This window comes from Rhinolophus ferrumequinum, chromosome 12 (genome assembly GCF_004115265.2).
Source record: "Rhinolophus ferrumequinum isolate MPI-CBG mRhiFer1 chromosome 12, mRhiFer1_v1.p, whole genome shotgun sequence".
Lineage (NCBI taxonomy): Eukaryota > Metazoa > Chordata > Mammalia > Chiroptera > Rhinolophidae > Rhinolophus > Rhinolophus ferrumequinum.
In genome coordinates, this window is record NC_046295.1 from 77714723 (window position 1) to 77729304 (window position 14582).

The following is a 14582-nucleotide window of genomic DNA, read 5'->3' on the forward strand; positions in this document are numbered from 1 at the left end:
CCTGGGACTTTGGACAAATGGCACATCCTCTCCGTGTCATCGGAGAACGAGAATGGCTGTGGGCGATTCGGTGAGGCCCAGCAGCCCCAGTGCCCAACGCAGGTTGGTTCCACCTGATCAACGCTGTAGTCCTGCCAGCGTTTTCCTGCACCTCCCGGGCTGTGGCTCTCTGGCTTCCCTCCTCACAGGCTCATGGGCCCGAGTCTTGGGCAGTTTCCACCCACAGCCTCCCTCTTTCTTCACCCCTGCCCTGGGTCTGGGTGGGTGTGGCGTGGGGCTAGGGGCTTGGCTATAGGGGCTCCCGTGTCCTCTGAGGATCTCTGCCATTTAGTAGCCTAGTGACCGTAAGCTCTCTGAGCCTCAGTTTCCTCGTCTGAAAATTGGAGACGACCACGGGACCCATCCTCACGTGCCTGTCACAGGTCAGTCAGGCCATGAGGCAGCTCACAGGCTGGATGAGTTCCCCCACCCCCACCCCACGTCATCTGCTCCGGGTTTTCACATGTGCCGTAGGGCCAGAGTGTCCCTTGGAGGGAGAGACTCCGTTCTCCACAAACAATTCAATGAACTTTGGCTGGACACGTTGCTTCTGCCAGGTTCCTGAGGGTAACAGGCAGGTTCAGGGTTCCCAACAGGTGGCCCTGATAGGGCACCTTCTGCTGGGCTCAGTGGGCAGCAGCAGGATGAGGCCTTAGGCCCTGGGGTCAGCCACACACAGCCCACCAGCCCCAGGTCTAGGGGTTCCAGGCGGGGATTCCTGCCCATCCTCAGGAATTTTTTTCACTTTCCCGTTTCCCAAATCTCGAGAAAAGTTGATCAGGAAAATCGGCTCCTTGAACCCAGGTGGTTGGTAGTATCAGCCATCACTGTGGAAACGATTCATCGTGGAGAACAGAAAACAGTCTATATCTCGGGATTCAGGAATGGGAAAGCTAAAACAATTCCTGAGAACGGGCGGGAATTCCCACCTGGAAACCCTACCTAGGTCTACAGGGCCCCACAGCCCCTGGGAGAGTTGTCCCCACCCGCAGCCCAGGTCACGGGTGGGTGGGACTTGTAAGTAGAGTCCTGTCTGCTGCCATTCTGGCCCAGAGCGCTGAGGTTGGTGCTGGCCTTGGCTCCTTGATCTAAGCCTGAGTGAGGGTCCCTCTTCTTGGCTCCCTCAGGAGCCCTCAGGTCCATTGGCTGCTTGGACACCAGCTCCCAGACACAGGGAAAGCTGGAAGAAGGGCAGGCGTCCGCCCCCATCTGCCTGTCTCCTCAGCTGGGATGCCTGTTCACCAACACATTTCCCCTTTATTAATGACCTCACATGTTACTATTATACAACCAGGAACGTGGATCAGGAATCAAGCTGAGTGGAAGGAAGCAAGCGAGCCGGAGCGCCTCAGACACATTCTCCAAAAGAGCATGGCAGTCCAGTGGGAGATGGTACAGGGAGAGGTAAGGCGGGGCCCCGGCTTCCCCTTCCCTTGGGGAAGCTTGGAGCGCCTGGGCGTTCCTGTCTATAGGGCCTTGGGAGTTTGGGGATCTGGGTACAGACCCGGGCTGGCTGTGCAGATGGCAGGGACTGGCTGAGTTATGGAGAAAAGGACTTCCCCATGCCCGCCCTGATGGGGGATGGGCTCCCCTGGTTCCTTTCCCAGGAGAAAAGTCTGGGCCTATGTCCTGCTCAGCCTCTGAATACAGCCCAGGACACAGCCCCAACAGGTACTGGGGATGACCCATGGAAGGCACTTGGCTTGGGCCTGTAGGCCCCATTGAGGGTGCCGTCCCCAGCTTGGTCAGATCTCCGGGGTCCATGGGTAGAGGGAGCAAAAGTGGAGCCCTGGTGAGTGGCCCACCCGAAGGTGGCTTGGCTGTGGCAGCAGCAGGCCCGAGCACGGGAGGCTCAGAGCTTGGCCCGGGGGTGGCTCTGCAGCAGAGCACGCATGTCCAGGAGCGCCTTCTCCAGGTAGTGCCCCAGGCGGGCCGCGTTGGTCTCAGCACAGCTGTTGTAGGCCGACACAGAGAAGTTGATGTGGCTCTCCATGGGGTTGTAGCACACACCGTAGCCGTCGGGGACCACGGGCCCAAAGGACATGACGCAGTCTGTCTTGGCAGGGACCTGGGGGCGGCACACGGCTAAGGCTCTCGTCCCCACCCTGCCGGTGGTGCCTGCCTGCCTGCCTGCCTTCCCACATCTCTGCTCCCACTGTGCTCTGCCCGAGATGCTCTTTCCTCTTCTCCATCCCCCTCATTCCTCGGGGTGCTGTCCTGGTGTTACCCCTCAATGGAGCCTTCCTTGACATTCCTGGGGGGCCTTTAACTGCTCCCTCCTTGGGACCCCCCAGAGGGCCCTCATTGCCTCAGTCCCTGTGCTTCCAGCCTACACTGTGAGCCCCTGGGGGCAAGGACGGTGTTCTGTCCCATGTCTGCCCAGCGAATAATGAAGCTGCCTCTCCCCTGGGGAGAATCAGCCTGCCTGAGCTGCAGTGACACCCCCGGAACCCGGCTCCTCTGCCAGAACTCAGCTGCTTCGGCAGTGGCCTGTGGTGGCCTGTACGGGCCACACCACCACCGACGTCTGACCACGTTATAAACCTTGGCTCTAGTCAGTGCAGCGCTTGTTCAGCTCCAGCTCCGGTGGGTTCTGTCCCATCACAGCCCAGGGCACCGAGGGCAGTGGCAGGACCCGGAGGGCAGAGACCGTCAGACGGCTCGGGGGCAGGGGCCCACCTGGCTAGTGGAGAGGTTGAAGTGCATGGCGATGGCGTACGACGTGTCCATGAAGATGTCAGGCATGCTCACCAGGTCCTCAATGGCCTGCAGCTTCAGGCCCAGCAGGTGCCGGTCAAAGGCCTCCCCGCGGATGGCCTGCAGAAGGGGGCGCTGTCAGAGCAGGAGCTGCGGGCCCACAGGGCGCCGCTGCCCTCCTCCGAAGCCTGTGGCAGCAACACCTCCTCCATTCACTGGCCCCGGGATCCCCGAGGCCAGAGCGTCCAGGCAGGAGAGCCCTCACTTCACAGATGGAGCCACTGAAGCCCAGGGCTCTGCCCAGGGAGACAGGAACTGGAGGGTGTAAGAGCCCAAGCCTGGAGCTGAGCGTCCTGGCGGTGGGACCTTGGCAGGGCACTTATATCTTGGAACCTCGGTGTTTCCATTTGTAAAATGGGGACAGTCACTGAACTCCCCTTGCAGGGTGGCAGTGAGATCTAAATGGACGTCTGTGTAACATGGGCAGAGCCCGGCACACAGGTCTCAGAGAGCTGGGATGGGAACCCAGGCCTCCCTTCACCGACTGAAGCCCGAGGTGTCAGATGGCATGAACCCTGAGGTCTGCCCACCTGTGTACACCCTCAGCATCCTGGACTCCAGGGCACTGGGGACTGCATGACACACACTCCAGAGGCTCACGTGAGGCCTGGGGCCAGGGAAGTCACTGGGCCCAGCCTCAGTTTCTCCAACTTTAAAATGGGGATGTTCAACTTTGCTCCAAATACCCCAAGTCTCAGGGGAAGGGTGGTTCAAGACACGGTTGAGCAGCCATTTGCTGCAGGGAAGGACAGGCAGATGGATGGACAGATGGGCGATGCCACGGGTCAAGCCAGTAGGGACAAGGAAGGGCTCACTCACCTGGTCGGTGTAGGCTCGGTGTGCCTGCACGGCCTTCCGCAGCAGCTCCACCTTCTGGTGCTCCTGGTGATGTGAGGGTAAGAGGGCTGAAGCACTGTCCCTTCCCCATTCCTGTCACCCTTCTCAGTGGCCCACTCCCCACCCAGCACTACTTTCTGAGCAACTTGAGAGGAGGAAGTAGAACTACCATCACTGTAGGGCAGATGCTCACTGCTGAAGAGTGAATGAATAGTTCCCTTTTTCTCTTTGGCTGCCAGGAAGCTCGGAGCTAAATTCCTGGCTCCATCTTCTGTTACATTTCCAGTGCCCACCATAGGGCTGGAATACAGTAGGTGCTCAATCAATGTGTTTTGAGAGTGAACAGAAAGGGAGATAGCTCAAGCAAGCCCAGCTCACCTACCCTCGCCATGAACCTCTTACCGTCACACTGGAGTCATCCATGGCTTTGACAAAGGTCAGCGAGTCCATGGAGGCTGAGCGGATGGTGTCAGTACGGCCCAGGTGAAACATGCGCAGGGAGGCGCTTTCGTATGTGGCACATGCCTGCCCGTAGATCCTGGGTGGGAAACGGAGCTGAGCACACCTGTGGCAGGTCGTCCCCACCTCTGCCCCAGGTCTTACCCATCCTTCATGGGCAGGCAGGGTGGGGCGCACCTGTAGTAGGCCAGCTGTAGTGCTATCTGGATGAAGGCGTCGGGGCTCAGCTTCTCGGACTTGGGGAAGTCCTTCCCAAAGTGGTGGAAGACCATCACAGTGATGTCCAGGTCCTGGATCATGCTGGGGGGCGGGGAAGAGGCAGGTGAAGAGCAGGCACCTGGCGGCCCCTGCCAACCCCAGGGAGGGCGGTGTCGGAACGAGCTGGGTACAGTGATAGACCCGGAACGGGAGCTCAGGGGGCCTGGCCCCCACCCAGCACCCAGCGCTCACATGCCGAGATTCTGCTTGGCCTTCTCGATGTCGCTCTTCACCTCGGGGGTGATGTTGAACCGCAGCTTCTTGGGCATGGGCAGGGGCACCATGGGAGACCGCACGGGCTCGGCCTTCTTCCTGCGTGGACACGGGGGCCTGAGGCTCATGCTTGCGCTGGGGCAGCCTAGGTCCACTCCTGGGGTTGGGGTGGGGAGGACGGGGCCAGCCCAGGGAGACTCTCGGGTTTGCTCTTCTGCAACCGCCTTCAGTCCCACTTTCAAGTAGCCACATGAAGGAGGCCTGGAGAGGGGACGGGACTTGTCCAAGGTCACACAGCTGGGAAGGAGCAGAGCCAGAATTCAAACCAAGGTCTGTCTGGCTCTAAAAGCCATGCCCTCTCCTGGCTGCCTTTGAAGAAACAGATTCCCAGGAACAAGGGAGAATGCCATTCTCCCACAAGCTAGTCGGTTGTCTTTGTGTCACCTGTCACCAGGAAGTGGGGAAATGAGTAGAGGATGGGGGCACCACACTCACGTGTACTCAATGACATGGTCCACGAGGGTGACGATGGGCGGCCCCTCTGCTGCTGCGTGCTCATAAACGAGCCCACAGGAGCCATCTTCTGCCACGATGATCTGTGGAGGGGAACAGGGACCTGTCAGCCCCAGGTCCCCACGGCCGCTCTGGCTGGGCACCATAGGAAGCGCCTCTCTGAAGCCACCGCAGGAGTTACACTGATTTATTACTGTTATTAACAAGAACTAACACTCGTCAGGGCCCTGGGGTCCCGTTCCATGCCCGTTCATACAGCTCATCGAGTCCCTGCTACTCTTCTCCTGAAGAGCCCCCCCCATTTTACAGGTGCAGAGAGGCACAGCCATGGCCAAGACTGCGCCGCTCTGCTGGGCCCCGCATCCCAGGCTCTCTCTGCTGTGCTGAAGGAGTGTGTTGGGAGTGACGCAGTTTCTGGGCCAGGCCCAGTAATGACAGGTTGACTGCCTGGTAATTACTGCTGCGTCCACCTGCTTTACAAGCTGGCAGTCCAGGGACTCCCTGGTGAGGGGCAGGAAGTCCCGAGGCTACAGGGGCCATGTGGGGGTGTGTCTGGGTGGGAGGCAAGGCCCTGGCAGGCCCTCACCTGCAGCGTCTTGTCGAACCAGCGGTTGCCGCTGTTGAGCTTGCTGCCGCCCCCGTGTAGCATCTGGCCGGCCACTTGGCTGCGGTACACATCTTCCGAGACCCGAGGCACGGGTGCGTCCAGGCACACGGTGAAGATGCTTTTCTGGATGGAGCGCACTGACTCCCGGTTCACCTTGTCTGCAGGTGGCACAGGTGGGGGGGTCAGGGCTGGGAGGCCTCTAGAACATTCACCAACTGCTGTGACAGGCTTCAGAGCTTTACAACTCCACAGGGCCCCGCAGTCCCTCCGCACCCCGAGAAGCAGGGCCCAAGGCCTGGCCCACTTTAGAAATGAGGAAACAAGCCCAAGATCTCACCGAGTGCCAGCTTGGCAGTCAGGGATCTCACAGAGAGGTCTGACGCAGGGACAAGGCCCCTAACACGGGGTTTGGAGGGGCTATGGCAGCAGAGGTGGGCTGTTACTTAACAGAAGGAAATGAACTTAACCTGAGTTTCAGTTTCCGCATCTGTGAAATGGGGCCAACACCACCCAATGAATTGAGGATTCGGTGAGAAATGTGGCCACTCAGGGACTGGTGTGGGCCCCCCACCCCAGGGGCACCTCTGATGAGGTGCTGTCCGCCCTGGCCCAGGAGCTGTGGCGATGGGAGGTGAGAGGATTTGCTGTGAGCAGAAGCGCGATGCCCCACCGCTCACACCTTTGATGAGGGTGTTGTACGCCTTGGCCCAGGAGTTGCGATGGTTGGAGGTAAGGATGCCCACGGGCTCTTTGTTGGCTTGCAGTGAGGAGTTCCAGATCTTCTCCAGCTGCACGAAGATCTGATCCGAGGTGAGGGGCGTCCCATCGCTGTGGTACACGTCCAGCTCGAAGAACTGTCCAGTGCGGGCGGGTGGAGAGAAGGGGGCGGGTAGGGGTCTCACACTGAGAGCTGTCACCTCCCACCCCGGCCTCCTCCTGGTCCCAGCAGCCCCGAGGTCACAGCCAGTGCTGTCCCGGGCCCAGCTGAGGGGACAGGGTCAGGTCAAGGCTCAGAGATGGGAGGATGCCCTTGCATGGCTCTCCCCAGGCTGGGCAGGCCCACGGCCCCTCCTGGTCTCCCTGAGGCCGGGCACCCACTGGAGATGCCCAGGGCGTGCCTGTTCGCGGAGGCACATGGGTACGCGTGCTAGGGAAGCGGACTTCCGGTCCTGCCCCCCCCCCCCGCAGCAGCGTGGGGGCTGAGGCCGCCGGGGGCACCCACCTGGTAGTTGTGCACCACTGTGATATGCATGGGTGGCTTCTTGGTCTTGCTGAAGTTGACAACTGAGTCCTGCTTGGGGCCCGGCACGCGGCAGGACGACAGGATCTGATAGTACTGGTTCATGCACAGCGGCTTGCCGCCCAGGTACTCCACGGGCAGGGTCTCACTGTGGGGCAGGGGGACAGTGAGGGGTCACGGGGCAAGTACGAGGGGAGGAGGGAGCTGCTGGGGACGGCTGGGGCTGGGCCAGGCCGAGTCAGGGTCACATAAGCAGTGTCGGGCTCCTCGTGTCCCCACTTCCCCTCAGCCTGCGCAGGGGTTCTGACAGAGCTGGGCTGGGGTCAGGAGGCCCGTTGTGAGTCAGCCTGGAAACTCCCTGCCCCTCTCGGGGTTTAGCTTGCCATTCAGAGATGAAGCAGCCAGTCAGCTTCCAGGGCCCTCTTTGGCTGGGACGCCATTCCCAGGGGCCTCTTGGGATAGGATCACAAGGGGGAAGTCCCAGCAGCTGGAGCAGAAGACCCAGGCATCCCAATCCCCAGGCTCTGTCTCCCCAACCCCAACAGAGGCTGGGCCAACAGGAAGTGAAAGCAACCGAGCTCTGGGCCTGCCCAGCACCCATGGCTTGGGGTCAGGCTGGCCCAGGCTGGAGTGACTGCTAATTAGGCAAGCAGGGTGGGGTCCAGCCGAGCTGCTCACTTGTCAACCATGGCCTTGAAATCCAACACGCCCTCGATGAATCTAGCAGCAAACCTGAAGGAAACAAGTAGAGATCAGAAGCTGTGTGGACACCCTGAAGAAGCTCCCTGAGTGTGGGACATGTGTAGGCTGAAGGAAGTGATCGATTACTTCACTCCTCGCTCACTGTTGCAGAAGTCTGAAGGAGTTCTAGTTCAGGACCTGTGTTCAAGTCCCAGCTTGCTCTTCTGAGCCTGCTTTCTTGCAATCTCTAGAGGGAGGAAGGCTCAAGGAAAAACTGTTGGCCAATAAGTGCCTGGCAAGATTTAGGGGCTAACAATCGGCAGCATGACTGCGACTGGATTACGGGTCAGTGCTGGCTGCTTCCAGCCGCCAAGGGCCCGAGGCCCTGAGCCGTACTCTGGAGACTGGAAGGAGGTCACCTTTCTCTCAGGCATCAGTTATGGAGGGACCCAGGACCCCAGGGGAGGGGCGTACGCATGGGAGGGCAGAGGCTCCTCCGCTAGGTCCTCCCTATTTCTGGGCCTCTGTGTCTCCCAAGCCACCTTTCAACCTGGCCTTCCTCCCTGGACTGTCTAGGCCAGGGGTGTCCAAACTTTTTTCAACATTTTTCACCAAGGGCCATACGTGGTAAAATACACAAACAGCCGGGCCACTCACTCGAGGTAAAGTACGTATTGTCTCACCTGGTTTATTTAAGTAAACTAAATATATTTTTGGAATTTGCTGCGGGCCAATTAACAATGGATTGCGGGCCGCAGTTGGCCCGCAGCCCGCAGTTTGGACACCCCTGGTCTAGGCCATACCAGTCATGCCCTGGCCCCCACCATGGGGACCACAAGCTAGAGTTCCTGGGCCTGAACCCCCAAACCTTCCCAGGGTCCCCTGGTGCCTTTAAGAGAAGCAGGTGGTGGTTGTGAGTGGCGGATACTTGGGGAGGAGATCCCTGTCACTGGTATTTTTATCGCTGGTAGGACTGGAACAGAGGCCAGGGCAAGTGACGTGGCCGAATGTGGAAAAGGGGACTGTGTACAAAGGTCACCCCTGTGGCCAACTGAGGAGAGAGGGGAGGAGGGGTAAAGTGCCAGAACTGGGGTGGGGGATAGCTTCAGGTTTAGGGGCAGGGAGGGAACCCAGTCCACAGTGTCGTGGTGAACAGTTCTGAGGCTCTGGAGCTGGGAAGTCCCTGCTTCCTGTCCCAGGTCAGCCAATCCTGAAAGGGGATCTTGGGCAGGCCCCTACACTGCTCTGAGCCTCAGTTTCCCCATCTGTAAAAAAGGGATGATGTTCCCTACTTCATAAGGCTATCTGCGGGGATGAAAGAGAATGAACAGGGCTGGGGTCCCTCCAACCTCCTAGGGGAAGTAGACTTCAGCGCCCTCCCCCAGGCTCAGCCACTCACCGGAGCTGGCCCTGCAGGTCCACAAAGTCCTGCCTGGGCAGTACCAGTCCGGGGCTGGAGTAGATGACCAGGGGCTGGCGGTACTGGAGGTAGGCCGTCTTCAGCCACCACTCAGACAGCTGGAGAACGGACCAGAGCCTGTCAGGAGGGGTGGGCAGGGACCTGCTACCCCTTCCCCCCAGGGCCAGGGGGCCTGACTGGGTACCCTCTGGCCCCTCTGTGGAGCACAGATTCTCAGAGCGAATGCTCAGACCCAGAACCCTCGGCCCCCTCAAATCCCCCAGCAGCGTCCCATCGTCTTCCCCTTAGCCTGTACCAATCAGCGTTAGCAGAAGAAATCAGGCACCACTGTCAAGAAAAAGATGCGAGAAGAAAAAAGACTGGCAGGAAACCTGGGATGGGGGTAGAAAAGAGGCAGAAATGTGAACATGTTTATCTTATAAAGTTTTGATCGAGTTTATTAATTTTAGAAATAAAAATGTATGCCTGATACGAAGGAAAAGAAGAGAAAGACATAGAAAAAGAAAGTCTGATGAATGAGGTTTTGCGCGTCTCAGGCGGGCATTCTCCCGGAAGGCGGGAGCCCAGGCGCAGTGTAGCCGGGGGGCTGTGGTCCCTTGTGGCCTCAGTTTTGTTGGTGTCAGACTGAGGAGTGGACACTCCCTTGAATATCAAGGTCAGGGCAGTCTGGGGGAAGCTCACTGTGAGGATAAATCACTGTACCAGGGCCACATGCAGCATCTCCACCCAGCAGTCTGTCCTCTGCTGGGGGGTGCTATTTCCGGTGGGTGAGCAGTGTCTCTCTGTGGACCCACCATGGACGTGTTACAGGCTCCTGTTTGGGGGCTATGCAGACTCCCAGGTAATTGTCACTCTCAAGCTTTATGTGCTTGACTCCTCCCAAGCACATGTCCAATACACCTCTCTCGGGCAGGTCTCTTAATCCTTAGGGACCTGGGCCCCCACTGTGCTTCTGTATCCCATCTCAAACAGCGGTGGGACATATCTCTTCAGCACACAGATTCCCCTTGGGGAACTGCTGGCCTGTGGCACCAGGCCATTAGCCTTGGGCTCTGGGCAAGGGACGAGGGGTGGCGCCGTGCCCAGGTTGCAACAGCAGGCCAGTGGGTGACTGCTGTCTGCTGACAGGTAGCCTGAGGATAGCACCCCTCTCAGCCAGACCCCCTGTGTAGCTCGGAGCCTCCTTGAGAGGTGCTGTGTGGCTCTGTGCTTTGATCTCACTGGGCCTGTTTCCTCCTCTGTAGATCAGAGGAGCGGACAGGAACTCCTTCCCCTTGGGGACAGTAGAACTGCCCTTCTGCCAGGAGCGCCCCCTCTACCAGGGATCTCAGAGCCTCTGACCAGACCTCGGGAGACAAGGGGAGACCCTGCAGATGTGGGCATTCCCCCAGTGAGAATCTGGGCAGACCCTGTAAGTGGAGATGGGGTGCTCCCCCTTCAGCCAGAAGATTGTATTTGAAGGAACTGTGGGCTAAACACAGTGGGAAAACTGCCAGACTTCAGACTCTCTCAGCTCCCGATTCCAGAATCCAAGGCCGAAGCTCGCTCAGTACGGCCGCCCCCCAGCTGATGACTCCCCCCTCCCATGTGCAGCCCCCACCCTGGCACCTGCCTCCTCGTAGCACCTCCTACTCTATGGGGCTGGACCCGGCTTCGGTTCTTTCCTGCAAACCTGTCTCTCCTCAGTCGTCCCCTTCTTGGTAAATACTCCCCTTCCCCCTCACAGTCGCTTCAGGGCAGGACCCCCTCCCCCCCCAACAGCAACTACCATTGGGATCAAAACTGATTCTGGACCAAAGAACTTTCCACCCTCCCCCTGCCAGCATCTACCTCGGGGTGATGGCACCAGCCTCCCCACCCGCCTCCTGCTCCCACTCGTTTCCCCCCAGTGGCCAGGGCAGTCATTTTGAACTTTATGCTGAGGTATAAGACACACACAGAAAACTGCACAGACCATTAGTGTAGACACATTTCCATGAGCTGAACACACCCGCGTGACAGACGGAGACACAGACCCGGGTGATCTGTCACCGGACACCTACCCCCTGCTTGAAGCCATCTGTGGCCCCTTCCCACTGAGCCCACTCTAGCCTCTGTCTGTTCCTGAACTCTCCAGGCTGTTGCTGCCTTTGCCCGTGCTGTTCCCTGTCTGTCTCAGATCCACCACCACCATCTCCCTGGGAGCCTCCCCGAATATTCAGAATAAAGATGCTGCTGTGCTCAACTCCTCTCTCGTGTTGCCTTTTATTTCTATAAAATGTCACTGCCTGAAATGACCTCCTCCACCCACTGTGTCCTGTTTAATCACCTCTCTCCCATCCTACTTGAACGTCAGCTCCAAGAAGCCATCGACTGTGTCCACCTTGCTCATGCAGCATTCTCTCACTGCCAGGCACACAGTAAGCACTCAAGAAACTCCGTGGCACCAGCAAACGCCCCAGAGCAGCTTGTACTGGAAGATTCTGTGTGCAGCAGCAACAGGCCACAGTGTGGGATGCTCGCACCCTCCATGGGAAGTGGGGGACCGGGGTGCCCTCGGTTCTCACTCACCCAGTTCTCCATCTTCCTGGCCCTGCGCTCCAGCCCCTTCTGGAGGCGCTCTCCTACGCCCCCCGCAGTCTGAAACTCTTCCACCAGCTGCTTGGTGTGGGCCCATTCCTCCTCACTGATGATGGGCTGCAGTGTCTTAAGGTAATGATCCAGAGACTGCTGGAGTGGGGGCACGGGCAGCCGGGGCAGGGAGTCCTGGTGCGTCTTGAAGCGGCCAGAAACTTTCCTCAAGGAGGATGGCTTGAGGAAGCCCAGGGGCTTCACCTGCAGGCAGCAGAACATTCTGCTCATTCTCTCGCCAGCTCTGGGAGGCCCTGCCAGTCCCACGCTGCAGCCCTGGGCACTTATGTGCCCATCCCAGGATCAGAGATGGTCTCTTGGGTGGTGCCCGCCCTGGCTTCCCAGCCCTCAAGCTATAGGTGTCTCCACCTATCAGGAGCCTGGAGATGCAGGTAGGGGTGGGTGTGGGTGGGGTGTGGCCATTGATCTTGGCAGGGCTCAGGTGAACCAAGTCAGGATGAATGGCACCTGTTGGGGATGGCAGAGTGACAGGAACCTCTCACCTGTCTGAATGCTCAGGGTCCCGTCTTTCTCACCCTGGGGTGATGAGCCAGCCAGCAGTGAGGGCCCTCCCAGAGGTCCCCACCTCCTTTTCTCCCACCCTTGCCAGGTTGAGAAACAGGAGTGAAGCAGAGAAAATCAGGGAGAGCCAGATGACCACAGAACCTTTAGATGAGGATGAAGCCACAGATTTTTTTCCTGAATGTGGGGTGGGGACAGAAGTGGCATGGAGGCGGCGCTGCGGCAAGAGAGAGCTGAGTGGCCTGGCAAAGAGGGTGAAAGATGGCAGAGAGAGAGAGAGAGAGACTCTGGTAGACTCTGGAGGTGGGCAGAAAAAGAGACAAGAGGGTCCAAGGTTGCTGGCAGCGGTAGGCAGGCAAGCGGCAGAGGCTCCGTTCCATACCTTCTCTTTCTGCTGCCCGTCCTCCATGGCAGGACTGAGGTTCTGAGCCCTGTCTGTCTGCCTTGGGCTGGATCTCTAAGCCTAACTGTGCTACCAAGTGGGTGAGCAGAACCTAGCAAGAGGCAGCCACTTGCCTGGGCTGGAAAGAGAAGACAAGAGCCAAGATTCAGGGGGGAGGTAGAGGTGGCAGTGGTGATGGCTATAGTGACTGTGGTGGCATGTGGGGTTGTGGCTGTGGCAAGAACAGCTGCTCCACTTGCCCTAGCTTCCAGAAGCGGAGGAATGGGGAGTGGGTGAGAGGGCTGGTGGTGGGAACTGGATAGGAGCAAGCCTGGAAAACTTTCTCCTTCTTTTCTGGATGGGCCCAGAGCCAGGGAGGCAGGCCAAGAGGTATTAAAAAATCCACCTGTTAGAATGTGCGTAGGTCTGATGAAGGAAAACTTGGCTGGAGGGCAGAAACTGCCTGGCTGCTGAGTATACCACAAGCCTGGAATTAGTCCTGAAAATTGGGGTTGGTGCAAAGGAGCAGACACTGGAAAAACCCTAAGTGGACAGTGGCTCCTACGAGCCCTGCCCATCCCGTTTCCCTTCAAGATTCTTGGGAACCCTTCTAGGCCACCCTTCTGCCAAACCCTCATTCTCTCGAGCGGTGGCTCATTCAGTTGGGGGCCAAGAGTGGAGGACTTTGGGCATTAAAAATAAACCAAAGGACTCTTTGGGATTGGATTAAATTTAAGTCAGCACATCCAGGGGATTCTAGCCAAGCCTCTCCTTGCCTCAGTTTCCCCAGCAGGAAAGTGATCAGCCACCCAGCAGGTCCTGGAGGATGACCTAGAGGCTGTTTGCGGGATGGGGGCACAGCTCAGGTGGCAGCGTCAAGAGTGAGGTGGAGCCTTAGGATCCTGGAAGACCGGGAAGAGCCTCTCGTCCAGAGGCCAGCGGACGGGTACCCTCAGTTATCTGTGCCTGGTAGTGTCTGTTTGAACACTCTTCCTTGCACAGAGGGAGATACAAGCAGAGGTATGCTTGGAATAGAGAGGAAAGGAACTCAAATCAGGTTTGCAGCACCTCTTGCTCTAGGCTGCCCTCTGGGGAGTACTGAGCGTGGGGGGGTAGACGTGAACAGGTTAGGGGAAAAATTGGCAGAGAGGGAGGGCATGGGGCTGCCAACCTGCCACCTCCTGCCAGTTCTTAGGACTTTCTGAGCAGCTCAGCTTGATGTCTCCAAGTGAGTTTCTCTGGCTACCCACAATTACCCAGGGGCCATTTGATAAGCCCAAGCAGGCTGACCAACTGGATGGGGCTGGAGAAGTGGCTCTGGCCTTGGCAGAGACGGCGCAGGCTGAGTGTGGCAGAGAAGGGTGTGTGAGTCAGAGAATAATAGTGAGACACACTCCTGGTCAGCCGGCTCCTTGGCTCCCGGTCTAAGGGTGGGAGTGTTGCCTGAAGCCAGGGTGCTGTCTTTTCTGGGTCGTCAGAATTTAGCTCGACAGGACATGGGCTCCATCCGGCCTCTGACCTTGAGCCTCAGTCTCCTCCTCTGCCAAACGGGGAAGCCCACCTGCCACCCCACCCCAGCAGCTGCAGGCCAAGCTGGACAGCGGCCTCCCCGGCCCTGTCGCCTCAACAGCCTATGTGCCTGTTTCCCTATTCCGGCGCAGCTGCGTGGCTGGCCCGGCCCGCCCGCCTAGTCCAGGGCCCGCCAGGTCTGGCTCCGGCCTCACTTACCACTGTCCTGGCCGCGAAAGCCAACATCTCTGCGCCCCGCCAGTGGACACACAGTCCGCTCCGCCCCCGCGCTGGGCAAAGTCCGCGTTGCCACCTCCGTTGGTGGGTCCCCGCTAGAGTTTCCTAGCCAAGGTCGCCGAGTCACCGCCGCGGGCCAGTAGAGGTGGCCCAGCGCCCACCCACCGGGCCTGGCGGGTGGTGGGCTGGCGGCTAGCAGGCTGGAGGCTCAAGGAGGCCTCTCTGGGCGGGGCCAGGGCCAGTGGCGAGCCCCCGCGGCTAGCAGGGTGCGCAGGGCGGGGCCAGAGTGGCGGCGGGG

The 14582-nt window shown here is 59.0% G+C and overlaps 1 protein-coding gene across 2 annotated transcripts; it reads right to left on the reverse strand.

Annotated features, from left to right (window-relative positions):
• Positions 1-1276: 1276 nt before the first annotated feature.
• On the reverse strand, positions 1277-14571 carry CRAT (carnitine O-acetyltransferase). Of its 2 annotated transcripts, XM_033122805.1 has the most exons (15): positions 14267-14571; positions 12539-12677; positions 11575-11838; positions 9004-9122; positions 7602-7655; positions 6906-7071; positions 6363-6537; positions 5663-5841; positions 5059-5159; positions 4543-4662; positions 4270-4392; positions 4036-4171; positions 3616-3678; positions 2719-2856; positions 1277-2107 (listed from the first exon to the last, which is right to left on the reverse strand). In XM_033122805.1, the coding sequence occupies exons 2-15, from the start codon at positions 12563-12565 to the stop codon at positions 1892-1894; spliced, it is 1881 nt and encodes a 626-aa protein (XP_032978696.1). In that variant the 5' UTR covers positions 12566-12677; positions 14267-14571; the 3' UTR covers positions 1277-1891. The 2 variants fall into 2 exon arrangements, with proteins under 2 accessions (XP_032978696.1, XP_032978695.1); XM_033122804.1 differs by lacking the exon at positions 12539-12677 and having other exon boundaries at positions 14267-14570.
• Between the last annotated feature and the right edge of the window lie 11 nt (positions 14572-14582).